The following is a 24,237-nucleotide window of genomic DNA, read 5'->3' as shown; positions in this document are numbered from 1 at the left end:
GTATTATTATGAGTATTTATTCCTTATTTTATTGTGAGAATGTTTGTGTATTTTTTCTTCCCTCTCTTATCCCCTTGTCATCTAACATAAAACATACCAATAAAAACTAAGTTTACATTATTGAAGTTATAGGATTATCAAGGAGGGGAGTGAACATCATCCAAAGACTTTGCCTCCTCTTCTGGGGAAAGGGTTAGCACATTTTCAATTGTACACAGAATAATTGTATCATGTTAGGTGGAAATATGACTTTGTTATTGTCTTTATTTGGAGATTAAGTATGGTTTAGGAGATGTGTATTGGTGCCAGGTTGACCAGATGTGGTCTGTGATGATCAGTTTTATGTGTCAAGTTGGCTACTCTCTAGTACCTAGATATTCAAACACTAACATAGGTGTTGCTGTGAAGGTATTTTGTAAATGTGATAACATCTACAATCAGTTAACTTTACGTAAAGGAAATTTCCTGGATAATCTGGGTGGACCTGATCCAACCAATTGAAAGGCCTGAGGTTTCCCTCAAGAAATTCCACCTGTGTACTGCAGCGTCAGCGCCTGCCTGAGAGTTTCCAGCCTGACCTTCCTCATGGCATGCACTACAGATTCCAGACTTGCCTACCTGATCCCTAGAGTGGCAAAAGCCAATTCCTCGCAATAAATATAGATGGATAGATAGATAGATATAAATAGATAAATTGATTGATAGATAATTGAAAGATAGAGGATGGATGGATAGATGGAATAGGTAGGATAGATATCCACAGCTTGCATCTCTCTATCTCTGTGGTGCAACTGACTGCCACAAATACCACCTAAGAAAATCTTGCATCCCTTGAGAGTCAGAGCTTGTTTTTGATCCAAAAGGGATCACTCAACATATTCATCAGGCATGCCCCCCAAAACTCCTGGGCAAATCCCAGGAGTTCAAAGGATTATTCTAATGGAGGAATCAACTGGGCAGGTCAGGGCGACACTCCTAGAATAGTGTTCTGCCTTTCAGGGCATGCCTTCAGATATGTTAGTCCTTTCATATTTATTAAACTATCTGTAACGCAGTGGAATGCTACACGACCACTTAAAAATATGCTCTTTATAGGGCTTCCCTGGTGGCGCAGTGGTTAAGAATCCACCTGCCAATGCAGGGGACACGGGTTCGAGCCCTGGTCCGGGAAGATCCCACATGCCAAGGAGCAACTGGGCCCATGCGCCACAACTACTGAGCCTGCGCTCTAGAGCCCGCGAGCCACAACTACTGAGCCCGTGTGCCACAACTACTGAAGCCCACGCGCATAGAACCCGAGCTCCGCAACAAGAGAAGCCACCGCAATGAGAGGCCTGCACACCACAACAAGGAGTGGCCCCCACTCGCTGCAACTGGAGAGAGCCGCGCATCAGCAAAGACCCAATGCAGACAAAAATAAATAAATTAATTAATTTTTAAAAATATGCTCTTTATCAACTGCCCCTGAAAGGGGATACAAAATCTCATAATATTAATTGCTTCTAAGGAGGGGAGCCCCGGGGCTCTGGGACAGAAGTAGGAGGGAGGATTTTCACTGTTTGTACTTTTGGAATGTTGGATTATGTGAGTCTATCATCTAAATTAGGGATTGGCAAACTGTAATCCACAGGCCAAATCTAACCCACTGCCTGTTTAAAGTTTTACTGGAACATATTCATGTTATTTGTTTACATACTGGCTATGGCTGCTTGCAAGCTGCAATGGCAGAGTTCAGTAATTGGAACAACTACATACACAACATACACAATGTCATATGGCCCACAAAGCCTAAAATATTTACTATCAGACCCTTCACAGAAAAAAATTTGCCGATATCTATCTAGATTTTTTAAAAATAGAAAAGTAAACTGACATTAAAAAAAAAAAATGACCCAAGAGAATTGAAAACATCTGTCCACACAAAAACTTATACATTAATGTTCATAGCAGCACTAGTCACAATAGGCAAAAAGTGGAACCAACCCAAAAGTCACTCAAATGATACATAAACAGAATGATAAAATGTGATATATCCATACAGTGGAACATTACTTGGCCAGAAAAAGGAATGAAGTACTGATAAATATTACAACACAGATGAACCTTGAAAACGTTATGCTAAGTGAAAGAAGCCAGACACAAAAGGCCACATATTGTATGATTCCATTTATATGAAATGTCCAGACTAGGCAAATTCACAGTGATAGAAAATACATTAGTGGTTTACAGGGGCTAGAGAGAAGGAAGAATGAGGAGTGACTGCAAATGGGTGCAAGGTTTCTTTGAGGAGTGATGAAAATGTTCTGGAATTAGATAGTGGTGATGGTTGCACAACTCTTTGAATATACTAAAAACCACTGAATTGTACGCCATCACCAAGTACAAGGCATTTCAGAGTTCAGTTAGGGGGCTTAGCGCCGAGTGATAAGATAGTCCCCTCTACCACCTCAGGATCAGACCAGCCAGGGAGTTAGGGGGCCAAGTTCTACATCCCAATTATCCCAAACATCCATGAGATCTTAGGTAAGTTTCTTTCCCTGTCCAGTTCTTAATTTCCTTCTCTATAATATGATACAATTGGACAACGCGGGAGAAGGCCAGTACACTGAGACATGAGGGGAGATTCAGGGAGGCCTGACTTCCCAGAATCCTTTATTCTTTCCCCAAGATTTATCATCACCGACCCTAATCACCAGCATCTTCATCATCATCATCCTGTTCCAATTTCAAAGCACTTTCACATACATGATGTCATTTGATCCTCATAACCACCCTTTAGGGTAGATAGGTATCATCCCCATTTTACAGATGAAGAAATTAAACTTCAGAGTCAAATGACTTGCCCAACTTCATACAGTGGTTAAGTGTAGGAGCTGGGACTCAACCCCAGTTCTGTCCACAACACCACACTGTTTTTGCATGTTTGGCCTCTCTCTAAAGCCCAAGACAGCAATGTCCAGCAGCCTCACTATAAACACATCTTTGTTTGGACAAAGCAAGGGAGGAGAGGCACAAGGACTTGGGTCCTCCTTGACCTTTTCTTATCAATCCTTCTATACTGGTACAGCAGCAGTCTGTGCATAGGAGTATGCACGTACACTGGTGTGGACACCAAGCCCATTGTGTCACAAAGATACACACACCGGTACACATGACCTCAACAGATGAGAGGTCACTCCTTGTTACCAGAGTGGTGGGGAAGCTATGCCTTTAGGTCAGGGGAGTCCTGAGTCAGAACTCTGGGAGTCTGCTCTCTCCTAAATCCAGAAGACTCATTACCCCTTTCATGAAGCTTCAAGAAGGAAGAGGCACTTCCTCAATGTTTAGTAGACAAGAGTAGTGAGGAGAAGAGAAGGCCTGGGAATTATCCTCATTGCCTTTGCTGAAGCAGAGCCCAGGAAAGGGAACGTCAGTGAACAGGGCATTCACCCCCAAGCTCAGGGAGCTGGGCCTAAATCTCAAGGAGTATCAGCGAGACCACTGCTGTCAACCCCAGGTCAGCCCTTATAAGTCACAGTGCCTGGGCACTAGTAACACTACCAGCTATGTGTGCTTTGGCAAGTCACCCACCCTCTCTGATTCAGTTTGCTTATCCAAAAACACGGCTAATGACTGCCTGGGGTCTAGCTCAGAGGGGTGCTTGGAGGTTTCAGGGACATAAACTGAGATGCTTTAAAAATAAAATGTACTTTATGAACACACTCTTTCATTCTCCCTTAGCTGATAATGAAGAAGGGCTGAGGCATGAACACACTTGCGGAGTGACCCACTGACGCCTTTCCAGGGCTTGGCCAGCAAGCGGAAGTCAAGCCAAAAGCAAAAGTGTCTTCGGGAAAAGCCGGGTTGCCCATGCTTGCTTGCACTCTTTTTTCATTTGGCCAATCAACATTTATCAAGCATTCCTTACAGCACAGATGCTGTTCTGGGGGCTTGAAGATAAAGCAGTGAAGAAAAGAGACAATGGCTCTGCTCTCAAGCTTACGTTCTACTTGTGAAAGATCAATAAGTAAACGAATGTCAAGCATTGGCAGGCGCTATGCTGAATTAAACTGGGTAAGGTTAACAGTGATGGGGGAGTGGTACTATTTTCTGTAGGGTGTCAGCAGGCCCCTCTTATAAGAGGATGTTTGAGGAAAGACCTGAAGGAAGTAAGGGGATAGTTTAGGAGACGGCCACACCTTCCGTCTAGGCGAGAGGTCACTAGAGTTCTGGGGAGAGACAGACACGTTGCCCACGGCAACAGAGAATTTCCTACCATGCTGGTTTGGTTTGCCCCTCTTAGATTCATTCTCCTGCTATGTTCCCTGGGGGGAGGGGGGCTGACCCCTACAGACTGCATCCCTGGGTCAGCCTTGTCCTCTGCCTGACTTTTGTTAGGTTCAGCCAAAAGGAGGTCCCCAGGAGACTGGAGAACAGGATGAAAGAGAGGTGGGATACTGAAGCTCCTGCTTCCTCTGCCTGGCCACAGTTCCGACAGTGGCTGCGTTCCTCTTTGCCACAGTTCCCATCTGCCTTCCACAGCCCCTTCTGTAGTCGATCCTCCCGTGGTGCCCCTCCTGGGCCCCGTGGGGTGGGGGCTCATCAGGAAGCCTTGCAGGATTAACCTCCTAGATGAGCACCATGTACCTACCCGTGCAGGAGTGTGCTGTCCACAGATGCTACCTGGACTGCCTCTCCCATCAGGACAGGATGAGTTTTGACCCTAGAGGCACCCATTGCAGATAAAATGTGGACCGTGGCCCCCTCTCCTCCTCCAAAGCTCCAGCTCTGTCAAATCATTCATACCAGCAAACGTGGGAACAGAAGTTGAGGTTCTAGAGCCCCTCGTCTTACTCCCTTAGGACCTCACTGCCCTGGAGGTTTTTCTCCCCAGGATCCAGCCCACCAACTTTCAACTATGTGGAGGAACCGGATCCACCTACCTCCAACACCGATAGCTCATTGCCCAGTTTATTTCCTTGATAGTATTTGTCACTACTGGCTTTTTAATGTGTACGTCTGCTCTGTCCACTAGAATGTACGTGCCATGAAAGAACAGAACTTCCCTGTCCTGTTCTCCTATGTGAACAGCATCCTAGGCCCAAGTATAAAACTCAGAAATGTTTTTCAGTGAATAACTGACAACAGAAATGAGTATAAAGCACCTCTGCTCCCAAACACCCTCCACAAGAATTGTAGCCATAAGCCCAGACACCAGTGGCTTAGGGTCACACGGGTGGGCAGATACTTCTCAGAAGCGTCTCGGTACTGCTGACTTCTCCAGGTGTGTGTGGGCAGGAGCCCCAAGTGGGACAACCAGGATAACCCAAGAGTCAGAGAACCACTCAGCTTCCACCTTTCTGAAGACCCTCAGCTTCTCCGTTCCTGAGTGGCTAGAGCTAAGAGAAACAGCCTCCAGGTCTCAGCATCTATTATATGGAAGACTCAAAATGCGGCTCACCAGACCACCTCCACCAATGACCCAAGAAATCTTGTGGGTGAGTGCTGCTGGTTATTTTCCTCCACTTAAGGGGCCCAAGCCTAGGCCCTCTAACTAAGACCTGATTCAGTATCTCTTTGGCCCCCATTCTACTCCACCCTAGATACCCACCCCACCCATGTGTGGCACCACCGCCACCAGGCCATCCCCTTTACCCCCAAAGAAACCCAAACAGCTCAGAAGTGCATCAATCGACCTTTAATGTCCAAAAGAGGCGTGGATGCAGAGCACAGGAGATGTGGCGGGGTCTCAGCCCCTGCTCCAGAAACGAGGGAGAGAGGAACACAAACCAGACGTTTCCAACTGGCCACACAAGTCTGGGAGGGCAGGGGGAAACGGATCTGGACATTCATAAAAAAATAAACCTAAACTCAAGCACTCAGTCTCATGCCCACCAAAGGGTTTGATACAGGGAACTCACTCACCATCCCAGTCCCCACCCTCCCCTGTTAGCATCAAAAAGAAAGCTCAGCACACACTAAAGGCTTGAGAAGGGGGCATTCTCCTGCCTCCCCACCAACCTCTAGGATGGACTTGGGAAAAAAAAAGAGAGAATGAGCTGGATCCCAAACCCCCTCCACAGCATCAACCCTACACATGAGAGTGTTTAATGCGATTCACAAGAATCAACAGCTCAATCAGTAATGACTCCCCCCACCCCATCCCCCACCCCATCCCTGTTTGATCCACAGACAAGATTTCCCGAGCACTCCCCTTGGAATCTCCTCCCACTAGCGGTCCTGCTCCATCCCCTAATTCCTGGCTTCACCACTGCAAGACTGACCTCCTCCAAGTTCCCCCAAAGCCCCTCAACAGCCCTTTATCACACTTCCACCCCTGCCTCCCACAAGAGGCTGCCACCATTCACAAAGTCACTTTCCCTCTCCACTGAGACCCAGCTCCAGGATGGATGGTAGCATGACCTCATCCTGGACTATCCTCCTAAAGCCTTCCTGGGAGCAGACAGCCATAGGGCAAGCAGTGTCTAGGCCAGATGGCTGAGGCGGGGTAGGGGGATACCCGTCTTCACCCCCAAAACAGAGGCCCCCAGAGGTTTTTAACATAAAGGCCTACTCTTCTACGCATACACCCTAGAGATTCCACAGTCCTGCCCCTCCCTCCCCTCTACCCCAAACCAAGATATACACACACTCAACACACATATACACAGAGGAAAATCAAGGGACACATTGATTTGGTTTGATTGCTAAGACCTAACTAAGAACTAGTCACCAGAAATTCCCTTGCCAGCCAACTACCAGGGGCTGCTCTAAGAGAACTCCGGAGGAATGAGAAAACAGAGAGCTAAGCAGGGAGCAGACAGAAGGAGAGAAGAATGAAAAGAAAAAAAATCAAGCTAATCCTACCCTCAACATCCTCCTAGCATGAGCTCTGGCAGGAAGAATAAAAGAATAAAAGACACAGCCCTCACTTAGAAATTCTTCTGACAAAGACAGCAAGATAAGTCTGCTCCCCACTCCCACACACCACAGACAAACACGTCTCAGGGCCCCTTAAAGAATCCAGCCCCTGCCCCACCCTCTGCCCCAAGCCGTGGAATCACAGTTCAGTGGAATATTCTCCCTGGTACTAGATCAATCCCCCTACCCTCCTTCCTATCCCTCTCTCCTGGTCAATCCTAACACTGCAGCCTCCCTGGCCCTCCCAAAGCAGCATCCACCACCAGGAAGAGGCAGCTGCACAGTTTTAGTTCCACCTCCAGAAACCTATTTCTTTTCCCCAGCCCTCCTAGTCTTACAGGCTTTGTTGAGGGCTTTTTATTTGTATAGGGAGAGAAAGAGAAAAGAGAAGGGTGGGAGAGATTTCCTAGTGCAATACAACCAAAAAAAAAAATTTAAGTCTTGAAAAATAAACATAAAGCAGCCTTCTTCCCCAGGCAACTAAACAGAAAGAAGTTTGGTTTTGTTTACTGCGACATACACATGAAATCGAGTATACAGTCCATGCAGTAGCACAGCCATTGGAGAAGACATCCTGATGCTGGCCCCAGTGCAAAACAGTCCCAGCAACGCCGCCTGCTTGCCATCACTGCCGCCGCCACTGACACCTTCACTGCGGCCACCTAGCCTGACTTGAAGAGGAGGATTGCAACTTGACCCAAGTAAAAATAGATGAAGTGCTTTGTCTCGTGTGTAACGTAGCTGCCAAAATTTCGGCCCACAATACAATGCCAGGTAGGGTTATATTTCTTGTCAAATTCCTAAAAGAAGAATAAAAAAGAGAAAAAAGGTGATTAGGACAGCTGGAGGATGAGAAATCAGAATGAGAGTCTGATTAGTTTAGCTGTCAGCCCCACCCCGCCCCCAGTCCACGGCCTCGGTCCTCTGAACCTCAGGAGCTCAGGTTCTAAGGTTGGCTAGGACACGCCTTCGTTAATAATGGAACACCACAAAGGCTCCATTATTTCCCTCTAGCACTTTACACCCTGATCATCTCTCATTCCTCTAGCTACCCTGCTTTTCAAAAGCCCACCCCACAATTCTTCAGCAAGGGAATCAGAAAAGCCAGTGGAATAAATGACCACTCCAGTGTCACGCAGCATTGAGCAAAAGAGGAGCAAGCCTCCCTGCCTTGCCACTTGCTACCTCTCACGTTACTAGACCAGCATTTTCCAAATGCCAAAAACCAAGACACTAGAGCAAAACGGGGAACAAAAGTACCCGGAGTACTTGCAGGAGTACCAGGAAGCAATTCTGTGTAAGCCAACATTAAAGACACCCCAGGGTGCCAGGCACTATGTGGGCTGTAAGCACCAGAAAAAGGACCTCAACCATGAGATCAAGGCAATTCCCTCACCTCTCTCAGGGGTAGAACAAGTTCAGCACCAAAGCCAGCTCAGAAATCCTCACGACCTTATTAGACAGACCCTCCCACTCTGTGGACCCAGCAGGAAGCAGATGGCTCAGTTCTAGATGCATCCTGCCATGGCTGTGAAAGGACAGCAGCCCTCCGCCGTGGGCCCAGCAATGCTGCCAACCTTGGGGCTCGGGCCCCTAGGGGCTCAACCTGCAACTTGTTTAGCCCCCTCACAGCCCCCATACCACGTAACTCCAAAAGGTATAGGAAACAGTGGAAAGGGCGTGGGTCACCACACTCAGCTTTATTCCTGACTGAAGACCCTGTGTAACATAGGAGAGCCATAGTTGCTTCCCCATTTCCCCCATCAGCAACACGAGAAAGCGATTCTTCTGGCCCTAAGAGTCCATGATTCTACATTCTCTCCCTGAATAGAACAGAAAAACCATCACTCAACAAGGAACCAGCACGCCTAGCAGCCTTGCCAGCTCTGCACCCCCTGGCTACACACACAGAAAGAGAAAGTCTCTCAGGACCCCAGTTTCCTCTTCTCATACCACCCATACAGAAAGGAAAGAGTTCTGTAAAACTCAAGGACACTCTACCACCTGTATGGACCAGAATGCCATGGCTCTTAGGCATCCTTGGGATACCAGAATTAAGAGTATCAAAGACTGGGACTATGCCACCAATGGACATGGACCCTGACTGGGAATCAGGGACCCTGGGGACCACCTTTCACCTCTAGCTCAGCAGCTTCCTCACTATATATATGTTAACTATATCCATTCACCCAGGAATTCTTCAGGGACTAAACCTATTGCCCCAGTAATGCTCATCTATTAAAAATATATATATATATTCAAGCCCACCCTTTCCTCAAGAAGGTAGGGAGAAAGGGACGATTTAGTACGTGAGTCCCTTTTTTTTTGGCCGCGCAGCTCGGCTTGTGGGATCTTAGTTCCCTGACCAGGGACTGAACCCGGCCCATGACAGTGGAAGCACCAAGTCTTAACCACTGGACGGCCAGGGAACTCCCCACCTGAGTCCTTTTAAAGAAAAGGAAACCTCCTACATAATGAGAATTACTTATAGGGCTATCCCACTTTAAATGATGCAGCTCCCTCCCTGAAAATTTGTATATGATCTTATGTTATCCATTCAAACATCCTTGATCTTCATTTTAAACAGTTCTGAATTGGGACAGTTATATTTAATCCTGAAGCTTCACTCCCCATTGCTTTTGCAGTCACATAACTATCTGTAAACATACACACAATCCCGGCAGAGTTCCTATTAAGAACTCTTAAGGTAAATGCTTTAATAAATAAGAATCATCCCCTAATTTATCTCCTTTGCAAGTTCGTAGGGTTCTGTTTGCATGGAATATACCTACTTTCCTATGCCCCCAGCTCCAGCCCTCCCTGGGGCATAGCTCAGCTATCCATCCCTACCCCTGACCACCAACCACAGCTCTCCCAGCACACCTTCTTGATATAGGCAGCAATGTCCTTCTCTATGTTGTACTTCTCCATAGCCTGCGTGGCGCAGTCAACGGCATCTTGTTGCATGTCCTCAGACATGTCTGCGTTCTTGATCACTGCCTTCCGGTCAGACATCGTGACACTGCAGAAGAAGCAAAGAGGTGAGGCTGCAATCCCATGCTCTGGGCAATGAACACTAACAGCTGGGTGTGGGGCTGGGAGAGGAGAGCACAGAAGATGAGGCCAATAGAAAACACAGATATGAGGCATTAGAAAAGGGAGCTCCTAAGATTTTAGCAGAGACATGGTCGCCAAGTCTGGGAAACACAAGGTAAATAATTAAAAAAACATAATAAGCCATCAGTTTTTATCACATGTAAAATGAGGCTTTTCCAACTCTAAATTTATCTATTTCCAATATTTTGAATAGCACCAATAGCCAAGATGTTACAATATACCATCTACCAGCTGTGTCCTTGGGCAAGTTGCTTAAACTTTGTGCTCTCATTCATCATCTTAAAATGCGGACTTGAGTTAACCTCAGGGTAAACCCGGTGGTGCAACACCTTAATATAATAAGCCCTTGATTTAATGACCATTATTGTATCATTGGTATCAAAGTGGAAAGATGAATTAGGCCTGACTTCTGGTCCGTGGACAAGTTACTTAGCCCTTCTGCATTTGATTACCTCTATTTTAGCAATGAGGATATCTCTATCAAGAGTTGTTGTAAGGATTAATTAAGGTTATATGAGAACACTGCAAACAAGGACAGTCTATACAATGGTCTCGCCCGTTAGCCAGATTCAGCCTGCTTTTGTAAACAGTTTCATAGGAACACACTACAACGGCAGAGTTGAATAGTTGTAAGAAACTATATGGCCTGTAAAGCCTAAAATATTTACTATCTGGCCCTTCACAGAAAAAGACTGTCAAGCCCTAGGCTACCAATGCCCAGTGGTGACAGAGACAACAAAAGGTAAAGAATTATTATTTTAACAGTACTGTTTCATATCCCCACTATCTAAGACACTGCATTCATCCTATAGCAACCAGAGTTCCAGGGCTCACCTTGCATGGTCCCCTCCTAGGATGACAGGAATTCCAAGAGGGCTGGCCACGGCCTGCCTAGCAGTCTATGGCGTGTGAGGTGCTTTGCAGGAAAAGAGATGAGCTGCAAAATCCTACCCTCTGTCCTTGACCACAGTCCCATCACAGAGAGCAGTAACAATCCACCCCCCACCTCATGTGCTACTCCCCCAAAGCGCCACTCTGTGGCCTGCCCAGTGGATAAAAGATGTTGTCGTTGCAGCCCTATCTGATACAAAGCTACACAGGGACCTGACTGCTCAAGGAGAGATCCCTGGTATCATTCCAGGCCACCCTGATCTGAGTCCACGCTAGCCTGTGGGCTGGGTGGGCTGAAAAGGGAAGCAGAATTCATGACTACTTCTTCAGCCTGCACTAGATGCAAAGGAGGCATGCGTGCCAGTTGCTAGCCAGGCAACCCTTTACTGCATCCGGGGCACCTTTGTCTCACACTGGCAAATTAAGCAGGGCTGGTTCCACTTCTGCAAAGGCTGGCAGAGCAAAGGGTTAGTGCCCCAGCACCCTGTGCTCCCGTACGCCCGAGAGGGAAAGTCAGAGCCTCAAGAGGAGTCTGCGAGCACCAGCTGGGGCTGAGGAAAGGGTCAGGAACACCCTGTTCGAGGCCTAGTTGTCTATAGGACCTGGGGCAAACCAACGTCTTCTTTGTAAAAAACAATGGCTAAAATAAGATAAATGTGGCAACTTCAATGGGTTTGCACAAAGGTACAACAGCAGCAGCACAGGGAGAATGTTCTATTACAAGGCTCGCTAAGTGTGAAGAAAACTAGTGTCACCTGGTGGCCTATCCCAGGTTACCACTCGGAAGGGGGCACTGTTTACAAATCCAAGGGTGGGGTGGGGCCTGATTAAAGTATGAAATCAGCACCCGTTTTCCCAGCAAGCTCACCTGCCCCACTGCCTCATTCCCAAAGTCCAAAGAAACAACTTTGTCACAGTAATTAAAACCACCTCACCCTCCAGGAGAGCCTGCAGTTACATAACGTTCATCTTGTGACTACAATGCCACGATTCTTCACCCCGGACCCCCCAGGCGTCTGAGAGGTGAGGCCTAGCCCCAGTCTCCCCTGTCCAAGGTGCCAATGAGAAAAGGAAAGGGAGGGGCCAACGTAGCCCCTCCCCCCCGGGGAAGAAAAAAAAAAAAGAAAAAAAAGCAAGGGACCTGGGCCTCCAGATTGAAGGATGACCACAGGGCCCCAGGCCAGCTGCCTCGGTCACGAGCCAGGGGCTCCTCTGAAAAGCGAAAAGGGCACTCCAGGACAGCTCACTCTCCTCTATCCCCGGCCCTGCGACAAAAAGACCAAGCCTCCGAACGACACGACCCGCCCTCCCCAGCCCCCAACACGCACAAACGCTTGTATTTCCTCCCTTCGGATCCCCAAGGGGCCGTCTCCCTCCACCACCCCATCCTCCAGTGGGCTGCGATCCCGAAGGCCGGCACCTGGGCCAGGAGAAAGCCTCCTCCCCCCGGACCTCCGCCCGGCCGGCCGCCCTCCCCCGTCCGGCCTAGAGCAGCGCCGGAGTGACTGGGCGTCCTCGCTGCAGGAAGGACGCCCCAGAGGGTGGCGACGGCGGGACGAACCGCGTCACGCCCGAGCCCGCTCCGCGGCTCTCCCTCGGCCCAGACAGCAAGGGCCTCCGAGCGCGCAGGGAGATTCCGGGGGGCGGGAGGCCTCACCTCTGCAGCCGGGGGCCCCAGGGTCGGGAGGGCACAGGGTGGCGCAGCCCTGAGCAGGAGAGGCGCCGGGGGCGTCACGCCGAGGCCAGCACTGCTCTGGGCCGCCGCCCCGGGGCAGCCTCCACCCACCGCTCACCTTTACGGAGGCGAGTCCGCGCGGGGTCCCGGGGGAGCAGGGATGGCTTGAGGCAGAGCGCGGGCAGGGCGGTGTCCCCTCGGCTCCTCTGGCAGCAGCCACCGCCGCCGCCGCGGTCTCCGGCTCCCGCAGGCCCGGGCCGAGCACTCGCGCCGCCGCCCTCCGCCCTCCGCCCTCCGCCCTCGAGTTTCTCCCGCCGCCCGCGCTCCGCCTCGCGCCCGCCGGCCCGCCTGCCAGCTAGCCAGCTCCGCGCTGGCACGTCGCAGCTCTGCTCCGCTCTGCCTCGAGCTCGGCAGACGCACGACCCCCCGACTGAAATAGCGCCCCGCCCCGCCCCCCCGCCGCGCGCGCCGCCGTCCGCGCTCCCCATTGGCTGGGCCCGTTCGGCCCCGCACTGCGGGCTTCTCCCCGCGCCGCTCTCGCCCCACATCTTGTTTCCTCCCACAATGCCTCGGGACGGAGGGAGGGGGTGGGGAGGGGGAGCTGGGAAAGGTTGGGGGAGGGAGACGTGGCCTTCAGAAGAGAAAAAAAAAGTATATAGACCCCTCAATCCAGGGCTGGAGAGGCCAGGCCTAAAAAGGAATAAAGAGGCCGGGTTCAAGGAGAGAGAAAAAGAGGGAGGGGCGTAAAGACCCCAATTCGAAGAAGAATAAAGGAAGAGAGTGGGATGGAGATTTCAGATCCTGGGAGCCCATGGGGAAGGAGTAGAGATCCTAACCTTAGAAAGAGGAAGGAGAAGGAGGTGAAGTCATCAGCTTTAGAGGAAAAGACAGGACCCCTTCCATCCCCCCCAAAACTGTGGGAAGGAGAGGACAGCCAGCCCTACGGAGAGGTAAAGCCATAAACAGCCCCAGAGCTCCCCTCTCCTCTCACTTTCTGGGAAGGCCCCTTCCCCTTCCTGCTCTGCCTTTGTTCGGAGTCTCAAGGCCACAGGACCTAAACTCCCAGCTGGGGCCCCAGATGCTGTTTATCTTCAAGAGCAATGGAGGCAAACCCTAAGCGCGATTGTGAGAGGGGAGGTTTGTCTTTGATACACAGGCCCCTGGAAGAGAGATGAGAGTAAGCCATTTCCAGTCAGTCTACCCGTCTGGTTAGACAGGACTAGAGGGGGAGTGAATAGCGTCCCCTAGAGGTACAAACCAAAGCATGTGTGTACAGCCAGGAGCCTTAAAATTCACCCCATCCGTATTCCTCACCTTATAAAGGAGAGAAACAAGGAACAGAGAGCGGGGAGCCCTTGCCAGACCACCACAGGTCAGGCCTGGACCTGGCTTCTAGGCTGAAAAGAGGTGCTTCTAGGCAGCAGTCCCCCTGGGGTTTGTGGGTGTGTGTGTAAATGCCTGTGCACACTGGGGGAGTGCCTGCCCTCCATGCCACACCGCCCACCTCCTAAGGAGAACAGGAAGAAGCTGCTCTTTTCTTTCCAAAGGAAGTGTCTACCTGAAGGGGTGGCGAGGGTCTTTATGGGGAGCCAAGCATTTGGGCCACACAGTAAGGATTAAGAAGCTTCCATTCATCCTATAACCCTAACCCTAACCCTTCATTGCCCCAAACCATGGTCAGGAAGTCAGGCTTGTTCTGGCCCTGACCTGCTCTGATTTGGAGCATCATAATTTAGTGTTCATTATGAGTCAGGGGAAACCTAGAAAATCATCCCCTCCCACTTATGCTTTCCCAACCTGCTCTATCATCTTCAACCTCAATCAGGAGATGTGAAAGAAACAGGCAAGGCTTGTGGTATCCCCTCACACCAAGGGTATTCTGATGTCAGCCTCAGTGTGAATGAATGGGGGGCGGGGCACGTGTGGGGAGGAGGAAACTACCTCTTAGAGAATTTCAGTAACTTGCCCCAAATTCCCCAGCTTGTCAGCAGCAGTATTTAATTCCCAGCGCCTACACTTTTAGCCTTTCCACTATCCTCCTGACAGAGAAAAAATAAAACTGTAAACTAGGTGTTGGGTGCCCTATCTAAATTATACCAGCATTTCCTAAGCTTATCTGACTCCAAAGACCTTTTTTATCCAAACATTTATTAACATCTCCAGGAACTACCGTTCCACAGGACACAGTTTGGGAAACTTGTGCTATGCTAATTACTACTATTTATGTAAACTGCTTACTGTTTAGGATAATTACTATGCAACATAGTAACTGTTATAATTAATATGTCTGCTTAACTTGGTGGACATTTCTATTTGATGCCACTACATGTTCATGATTGTCCGGTTTTCTGTTGCCCAGATAGCAGAGCCATGTCTTCAGATTTAAAAATCCGATGGGACTTTTGTTTTTGTCTCATCTGTGAGCCTCTTACCCACTGGCTACTTCTTTAACTTAAGGGTTCCCCAGGGCACTGTGGTCAATTTAAGTAGTTTGTACCATGATCTGAGCCTTGATGGCCTCCCTAAATTCCAGACCTCCACTGTGGAGGTGGCCCGGGAGCCAGAATGCCTGGATTTTAACCTCTTTCCACCACTCAACCAGCTGTGCAGATCTGGCCAACCTATTCAACATCTCAAAGTTTCATTTTCCTCATCTATAAGTTGAGACCAATAATATCTACTTTATAGAGTTATGAGAAAAATGCACGAAAAACTCTTGGCAAAATGTGTGGTCCATATAAGTGATTAATAAATGTTAGCTACATCAACATCTCTCTTCCAGACTTATTTTCCTTACCTGCATTTCTTACCTCAGTTCCTCGCCCCATTATCCACCCAGGTACCAAGTCAGAAACCTGCGGTCCCCTCTGGATTTGTGTCTCTCCCTTCCCTACCACATTTCTATTATCACTCACCTCCCGGCCATGTCTCCAGTCCATACCCCTCTCATTAGGAGTGCCTCATTCTCATTGTGAATACCTTGCATCTAGTACTCATCATCACTTCCAGTAGGCTCCCTGCCCCATTCTTAACTCCTCCTCCCCAAATCCACACTGCTGTGATCTATCTAAAATGCAAACCTCCCAGGCACTTCCCTCTTCCCTGCTCAGAAAAAAGACCCATGCTCTTTCCCATAACTTACTTCCCCTCTCAGCCACACACAGCCCAGCCTCTCTGCCTTATCTCCCCACACTTCCCATCTCCCTCTTCAGGCTCTAGTAACACCATCAACTGTTGCCTGTGGTCCCCCCGCCCGCCCCCCACCCCACACCCAGATTCCACACCTTTGTTTATGTGGTTCTCTTGCCTGTGAGACTTGTGGCTTTCTTTCCTGGCTCTTTGTCCTCTAGGAAGCCTTCCCTGAATCCCAGGTGGGAAGCATACCCCTCCTCTATGTTTTGGTAACATCCAGGGCTTATCACCCACCGCATTTTATTAAACTTGTTGGTCTTATGTTTGTCTGTAGTTCCTTGCATACAGGGATCACATCTTATTTATGTGTGGGCTGCAGAACCTGACACAGTTCTTGGAACATGGGAAATTCTCTGTAAGTATTCGTTAAACCGATCATGCCCATTAATGGCTGAAAAATACATTTTGGAAGGACACATTTCATCTCTTCTCCACCCAAAGAACCTTGTCTAGGCTCTTCTGTCTCTTTTCCTAGAACCAGCAATGCACACACTATTTACACTGAGCCCTTCCTGCCCAGTGCAAGTTGCTAACTAAGGTAAATCATTGTCAGCCCTGGGGAAAGTCCAGGCCTGATTTCTGAATTGATTTCCTTCTCACACTCTCTGGTTATTTGCCTGATATCCTTACACCTTACAGGTAAAGACTAGCAAGGCTCTCCCACCCCAGCTGACTAGGTCACCTACAGAAAAGAGACCATGGCAGTGACAGAGGTCATTTCACCAAGCCCTTTGGCTACTGACTTGCTTCAAGAGCTCCAGGAGGATGGAAAAGGGTGGGAAACACACACATTGACACACTGCAGTGCATACCCTGGTATCAGTCCCTTCTGCCAAGTCCCCACTGGGGAAACTTAAGGAAGAAACAGTGTGACTATAGAACTACTGGAATTTGCTCCAGTTCATTGCTGATTTCTTGGGTGGCCTTGCAAGACATACTTCCCTAGGCAACCATTTACCAAGCCCCAAATATTGCCCCTCCTCCTCCCCAATCCCCTGAAACTTAGAGGAGCCAGCCAAGGTCAACCACATGACTGGGAGCTAGTAAGGTGAGCACTGGACTGGGAGTCAAAGGAGAAGTCTTTTTTTTTTTTTTAATTATTTTATTTTATTTATTTATTTATTTATTTATTTATTTATGGCTGTGTTGGGTCTTCATTTCTGTGCGAGGGCTTTCTCTAGTTGTGGCAAGCGGCAAGCGGGGGTCACTCTTCATCGTGGTGCGCGGACCTCTCACTATCGCGGCCTCTCTTGTTGCAGAGCACAGGCTCCAGATGTGCAGGCTCAGTAACTGTGGCTCACGGGCCCAGTTGCTCCGCGGCACGTGGGATCTTCCCAGACCAGGGCTCGAACCCGTGTCCCCTGCATTGGCAGGAAGACTCTCAACCACTGCGCCACCAGGGAAGCCCCAAAGGAGAAGTCTTAAGCCCAATTTGGCTCTAGTCAAGTCATTTCTATAAGGTCCCTGTCAGCCCCAAAGTCTATGATTCTCTTATTTCAATACCCCATCCCAAAGGGCACATTCCATGTGGATGGGAGAAATTTCTCAGGCTAGGAGCCTCTACCTCAGGCCAACTTTAAATGCCCCTTTTCTGTTCTTTCTGTCTGTCCATGCGGTCAGAATTCAAAGAGCATTTCTCTACACTCACACCACCCACCGAAGTTGGGAGATAATTCTGTTCATCTTTTACTCCCTCAACTAACAAAGCAACTTGACATAGTTAAGATTCAATTAATGTTTAGAGCTTCAATTAAAATATTAAAGCAAATGGTCATGGGACTTCCTGGTGGCACAGTGGTTAAGAATCCGCCTGCCAGTGCAGGGGACGTGGGTTCCAGCCCTAGTCCAGGAAGATCCCACATGCCTCGGAGCAACTAAGCCCATGCGCCACAACTCCTGAGCCTGTGCCCTAGAGCCCGCGAGCCACAACTACTGAGCCCACGTGCCACAACTACTGAAGCCTGTGCGCCTAGAGCCAGTGCTCAGCAACGAGAGAAGCCACCGCAATGAGAAGCCCACGCACCGCAATGAAGAGTATCCCCCACTCAGCGCAACTAGAGAAAGCCCAAGTGCAGCAACGAAGACCCAATGCAGCCCCAAATAAATAAACACATAAATTTATAAAGCAAATGGTCACCAAGAAGGAGCCGAAGAAAAGATGTTCCAATGGAGCTAGTGGTTTCTAGGTCATGACTCCTTAGGATTTAGGAGTCTTCCTCCTTCGTTGTATGGACAGTTCTGAGGAACCCTGCCCCTGCTGCGGGAGAACCAAGACAATGACATGGAATGTGTCAGCCCTTGAATATCCAAAAGACGAAGTTAAGTTCTTGGGTGCAAGAAACACCTGAAGAAGAAAACAGGACCTGAATAGCTCCCCTGACTCCAGGGAGCAGGAACCATGGAACAGTTTCCACAGGGCATCCCAGTGTGGCAAATCACTGGTTTTTTCTTTGAGTCACCCCACTCTCAATTCAAATTCCCAAAGAAGGGCATCTGATTGGACAAACTGGGTAATAAGTCCACATTTTGGCCATGGAAATAAAGGGCAGCCAGACTGGTAGACCTTCTGAGATGGAGGGGTTGGATAGCTGACAGAAGGAAAATCTACATGCAGTTACAAGAAGCCAGAGAGTGGGTACTGGGCGGGCAGAAACCACAGATATCTACCTTGGAGAGCCTCAAGATTGGGAGCCAAGGTTATTTATGAGGGAGATCCTCATCTACACGATCATAAAAACACTCTGCTGTCTCACCCTCAGTCCCTTAGGGTGAGGTGGGAAATGATGAGAGGAGCTCTAAAAAATGAGGTCTGCACAACTTTGCCGTCCTTTCAGAGGAAAATTTTGGAGGAAAACCTTGCCTTGTCAGGTATATTGTGATATACTCCAGTTGGCAAAAAAAAAATTATCTTCCCACTAGGAAATGGAGGCCCACCTTACATTTCAACATAATTATATATATTTATACACATATATAACTACTTTATTGAGATATTGTTCACATATAAATCTCACCTTTTTAAAGTACACAATTTAGTGGTTTTTAGTATATTCACAGAGCTGTGCAACCATCACCACCATCTTTTAGAGTATTTTCACCACCCCAAAAATAAACTCCATACTCATTGTCAGTCATTCTTCCATTTCCCTGCAAACCCCACTAATTTACTTTCTGTCTCTATGTATTTGCCTATTCTGGACATTTCATATATATGGAATCATAAAATATATGGTTATGGTCTTTTGCAACTGTCTTATTGCACTACGTATAATATTTTCAAGATTCATCCATGGTGTAGCATGACTCTGTACTTCATTCCTTTGTATGGCTGGTTAATATTTCATTGTATGAGCATACCATATTTTGTTTATCCATTCATCAGCTGGTGAACATTTGGATTGTCTCCACTTTTTAGCTATTATGGATAATGCCTCTATAAACATTCACGTACAAGTTTTGTATGGATATATACTTTCAATTCTCTTAGATATACACCTAGGTGTGGAATTGCTGGGATTTATGGTAACTCTATGCTTAACTTTTTGAGGAATGGTCAGACTGTTTTCCAAAGCAGCTGCACCATTCTACATTCCTACCAGCAGTGTGTGAGGGTTGCGATTTCTCCACATATTCACCAACACCTGTTATTATCTGTCTTTTTTTTTTTTATATAAATTTATTTATTTTATTTTTTATTTTTTTTCACTGTGTTAGGTCTTCGTTGCTGCACAGGGGCTTCCTCTAGTTGTGGTGAGCGGGGGCTACTCCTCACTGCGGTGCGCAGGCTTCTCAGGGCGGTGGCTTCTCTTGTTGTGGAGCACCGGCTCTAGGCGCGTGGGCTTCAGCGGTTGTGGCACGTGGGCTCAGTAGTTGTGGCTCGCGGGGTCCAGAGCACAGGCTCAGCAGTTGTGGCGCACAGGCTTAGCTGCTCTGCGGCATGTGGGATCTTCCCGGACCAGGGATTGAACCCGTGTCCCCTGCACTGGCAGACAGAATCCTAACCACTGCACCACCAGGAAAGTCCCCTATCTGTCTTTTTGATTACAGCCAGCCTAGTGTGTGTGAAGTGGTATCTCACTGTGGTTTTCATTTGTATTTCCTTGGTAGCTAATGATGTTGAGCATCTTTTCATGTGTTTATTAGCAATTTGTGTATTTTCTTTTTTTTAAATATTTATTTATTTATTTTTGGCTGCGTCGGGTCTTGGTTGTGGCACACGGGGTCTTTGTTGAGGCGTGTGGGATCTTTCGTTGCGGCAGCTCTTCGTTGTGGCACACGGGCTTCTCTCTAGTTGCGGCATGTGGGTTTTCTCTCTCTAGTTGTGGCGCACAGGCTCCAGAGCGCGTGGGCTCTGTAGTTTGCAGCACATGGGCTCAGTAGTTGTGGCACGCTGGCTTAGTTGCCCTGTGGCATGTGGGATCTTAGTTCCCTGACCAGGGATCGAACCCATGTCACCTGCATTGGAAGGCAGATTCTTTAACACTGGACCACCAGGGAAGTCCCAATTTGTGTACTTTCTTTGGAGAAATGTCTATTCAGATCTTTTCATTTTTAAAATTAAGTTGTCTTTTTATTATTGAGTTGTAAGAGTTCTTTATATATTCTGGATAACAGACCCTCATCAGAGGCATGGTTCAGAAGTATTTTCTTCCACACTATGGATTGTATTTTCACTTTCTTGATAGTGACCTTTGAAGCACTAAAGTTTTCAATTTTGATGAAGACCAATTTGCCTATTTTTCCTTTTGTCCCTTGTGCTTGTGATGTCACATCCAAGAAATAATTGCCTAACCCAAGATCACAAAGATGTGTCCTATGTTTTCTTCTAAGAGTTTTAGCTCTTGCTAAATAATCCATTTTGTGTTAATTTTTGTGTTTGGGTCTGACTTCATTGTTTTGCATGTAGATATCCAATTGTCCTACGTCTTTTGTTGAAAAGACTTTTTTCATCAATAAATGGTCAAAGATCAGTTGACCATAAATAGAAGAGCTTATTTCTGGACTGTCAATTCTTTTCCACTGGTCTATATATCCTTATGCCAGTACCACACTGTCTTCATTACTGTACCTTAGCAGTAAGTTGTGAAATCTGGAAGTGTGAGTCTTCCAACTTTGTCTTTTTCAAGATTCTTTGTCTAATCTGGGTCCCTTCCATTTCCATATGACTTTTAGGACCAGATTACCAATTTCTGTTAAAAAAAAAAATCAGCTGGGATTTTGATAGAGATTATGTTGTATCATAGATCAATTTGGGAAGTATTGCTATCTTAACAGTATTAAATTTTCTGGTCCATGAACATGGAATTTCTTTCCATTTATTAGGTCTTCTTTAGTTTCTTTCAATAATGTGAAATAATTTTCAGTGTACATGTCTTGCACTTCTTTTTGTAAATATATTGTTAAGTATTTCATTCTTTTTGATGTTATTGTAAATTGAATTATTCTCTTAATTTCATGTTCAGGTTGTTCATTGCTAGTGTATAGAAATACAATTGATTTCTGTATATTATATTTTGTATTCTGCAACCTTGCTGATCTCATTCATTAACCCCTAATAGTTTGCGTGTGTGTGTGTGTGTGTGTGTGTGTGTGTGTGTGTATTCTTTAGAATTTTCTATATGCAAGACCATATTATCTATGAATAGAGATAGTATTACTTCTTTCTGTCCAACCTGAGTGCCTTTTTTTCCTTTTTCTTGCCAATTGTCCTAGCTAGAACTTTCAGTACAGTGTTGAATAGAATTGGTGAGAGCAGACATCCTTGTCTTGTTCCTGATCTCAGGGAGAAAGCTTTCAGTCTTTCACCATTAAGTCTAATGTTAGATGTGGAGTTTTCGTAGATGCTCTTTATCAAGTTGAGGAAGTTCACTTCTATTCCTAGGTTGTTGAGTGTTTTTATCATGAAAAGATAGTGAGTTTTTTCAAATACTTGTTCTGCATCTATTGAGAGGATCATATGGCTTGGTTCCTTTAACCTATCAATATGGTGCATTACATTGGTTTTCAAATATTAAACCAGTATTTCATTCCTGGGATAAATCCCACTTGGCCATGGTGTATAATCCTTTTTATATGTTGCTGGGTTCATTTTGCTAGTATTTTGTTGAGGATTTTTGTATCTATATTCGTAAGTGATATTGATATATAGTTTTCTTGTGGTGTCTTTGTCTGGTTTTGGTATCTGAGTAATATTGGACTCATGGAATGAGTTGGAAGTGTTCCCTCCTAATCTATTTTTTTGGAAGAGTGTGAAGGATTGACATTAATTCTTTAAACATTTGGTAGAATTCACCAGTGAAGCCATCTAGGCCTGGATTTTTCTTTGTGGGAGGTTTTGAAAATACTAGTGCAATCTCTTTACTTCTTTTAGGTCTATTCAGATTATCTATTGAAGTAGTTTCAGTAGTTTGTGTCTTTCTGAGAATTTGTCCATTTTATCTAGGTTTTCTAATTTCATAGCATATACTTGTTCATAGTATTCCTGTATAATCCTTTTTATTTCTTTAAGATCCCTTCTTTCATTCCTGATTTTAATAACTTGAGTCTTCTCTTGTTTCTTAGTCTGTCTAGCTAAAGGATTTGTCAATTCTGTCCATCTCTTCCAAGAACCAACTTTTAATTTCACTAACTGTTTTCTATTGCCTTTCTGTTAATAAGGTGTTTCTTGAGCACTCAGATGATACAAGCTGCTCAGGTCAGGGGAAGCTCAGACTGGGACTATTCCTTTGAGCAGCTAGATTCAAACTCACCTCCTTGTCTATTTCCCTCTAAAACAGGGTTCTCTCTATTTTAGTGTCTCCCTCATCCCCCTGGAGTAATATGACAAAAAAGACAGAGACCACATTGTTACTTGGGGGCTGTGAGGGACAACAGTTCCATTAAATCCATAAACATTTCTTAAACATCTGTTACAAGCTATGTGGAAGGCACCAAGGACAGGGCTGAGTAGCCAGAAGCAGCCTCAGACTGTCCAACCTCACGGTCTAGCTGGGGAGGCACACAGGTACACAGCCAACTTTAACACAGGCTGGATTACAATGAGGGCTGTGATTGAGAGTGAGAAAAATGCTTGTGGGGGGCTGGGGTTGGGGGGTCTTCTGTCTGGAAGAGTCAGAGAACAGAAGAGCTGGCATTTGAGGTAAGTCTTGAAGCATGGCAGGATTGGGGGAGAAAAAGGGAAGGAGGGAAGGTTCTTCTGTCAGAGAGAAGCACACAAGCCAAGGCAGGGAGTGGTAGGAAGCCAGGCCTGGCAGGGACAGAGTGTGCTGGGGAAAGGACAGGCTGGACAGAAGAGCTAGGGCCAGACTTTGGAGGAGCCTAAAGGATGTGCTAAGGAACTAGAACTTTGTCCTTAAAACATTTGGAGCCCACTGAAGGGCACTGAGCTGGAGGATGACATGACCAGCCTTTGCTGGAGTTTGGGGCCACAACAGAAGCCTAGGTTGATTTATTCAGGCTCCCTGGTGGCCTCCTCATGCTTAGAAGCAAGCAGAGACAGCAGTCTTTACCGCTGTTGGTCACCACGTCCTTGAGACTCTCTCCTCCCTATGCCTCCGCGGAGAAGCACGTCCCTGATTTCCTTCCTACCTCTCTCGCTGCTCCTCTGCCGTCTCCTCGGCAGGCTCCTCTTCCTCTGCCCATCCTAAGTGTTGGTGTTCCTCAGAGTTCTGTTCTAGAGCCTTCCTCTCCTCACTAGAACATTCTCCTTTGGAGATCTCATATGTTGCCATGGCTTCAAGGACCAAATATGGATTGGGAACTCCCAAATCTCTCTGTGGCTTTCTCAGACCTCTCTGCTTATTTAGACCTATCAGATCTAACTGTCCATTGGACATCTCCATTTAGGTGCTATTTTCATTAAAATTAGGTCCAGCCACGAGTAGAGGGGAAACCCCAAGTAAAATGGCCCAAACAAGATTTCTCTTTCAGATAAAAGGAGTTCAGAGGTATTAAGTCCAAGCCTGGGATGACAACCTGGGGCTCATATCTCTGAAATCTGTCACTTTGTCTCTATCCCCAGGCCACCATCCTCCTCCTGGTCACCTGCAACAACTTCACCATTCCTGCTCCTCTCAAATGCACTCTCTATATCTACACTGTCCGACATGTTAGCCCCCAAACACATGTGGCCACTGAGTACTCAGAAGGCGGCTAGTCCAAACTGAGATGCAATGTAAGTGCAAAATACACACTGGATTTCAAAGGCTTAATATGAAAAAAATGTAAAATACCTTAAGTTTTCTGTTAAATGATAATAGCTTTGATATATAGGATTAAATAAAATATATTATTTAAAATTAATTTCACCTGTTTTCACATTTTTAATGTGGCTACTGGAAAATTTTAAACTACATTTGCGGGACTTCCCTGGTGGCACAGTGGTTAAGAATCCACCTGCCAAGGAAGGGGACACAGGTTCAGTCCCTGGTCCGGGAAGATCCCACATGCCACGGAGCAACTGA

General features: G+C 47.0%; 1 protein-coding gene across 1 annotated transcript; it reads right to left on the bottom strand.

Moving 5' to 3' along the window:
* Window positions 1-5,662: 5,662 nt before the first annotated feature.
* On the bottom strand, window positions 5,663-12,997 carry DYNLL2 (dynein light chain LC8-type 2). Its single transcript, XM_059907105.1, has 3 exons — window positions 12,702-12,997; window positions 9,784-9,922; window positions 5,663-7,700 (listed from the first exon to the last, which is right to left on the bottom strand). Exons 2-3 carry the CDS (start codon window positions 9,913-9,915, stop codon window positions 7,563-7,565), a joined length of 270 nt encoding a protein of 89 aa, XP_059763088.1. The 5' UTR covers window positions 9,916-9,922; window positions 12,702-12,997; the 3' UTR covers window positions 5,663-7,562.
* Window positions 12,998-24,237: the final 11,240 nt, after the last annotated feature.

The sequence above is a fragment of the Balaenoptera ricei genome, chromosome 20, assembly GCF_028023285.1.
Source record: "Balaenoptera ricei isolate mBalRic1 chromosome 20, mBalRic1.hap2, whole genome shotgun sequence".
In the NCBI taxonomy this organism is placed as follows: Eukaryota; Metazoa; Chordata; class Mammalia; order Artiodactyla; family Balaenopteridae; genus Balaenoptera; species Balaenoptera ricei.
This window is presented reverse-complemented; position numbering and strand designations above follow the sequence as displayed.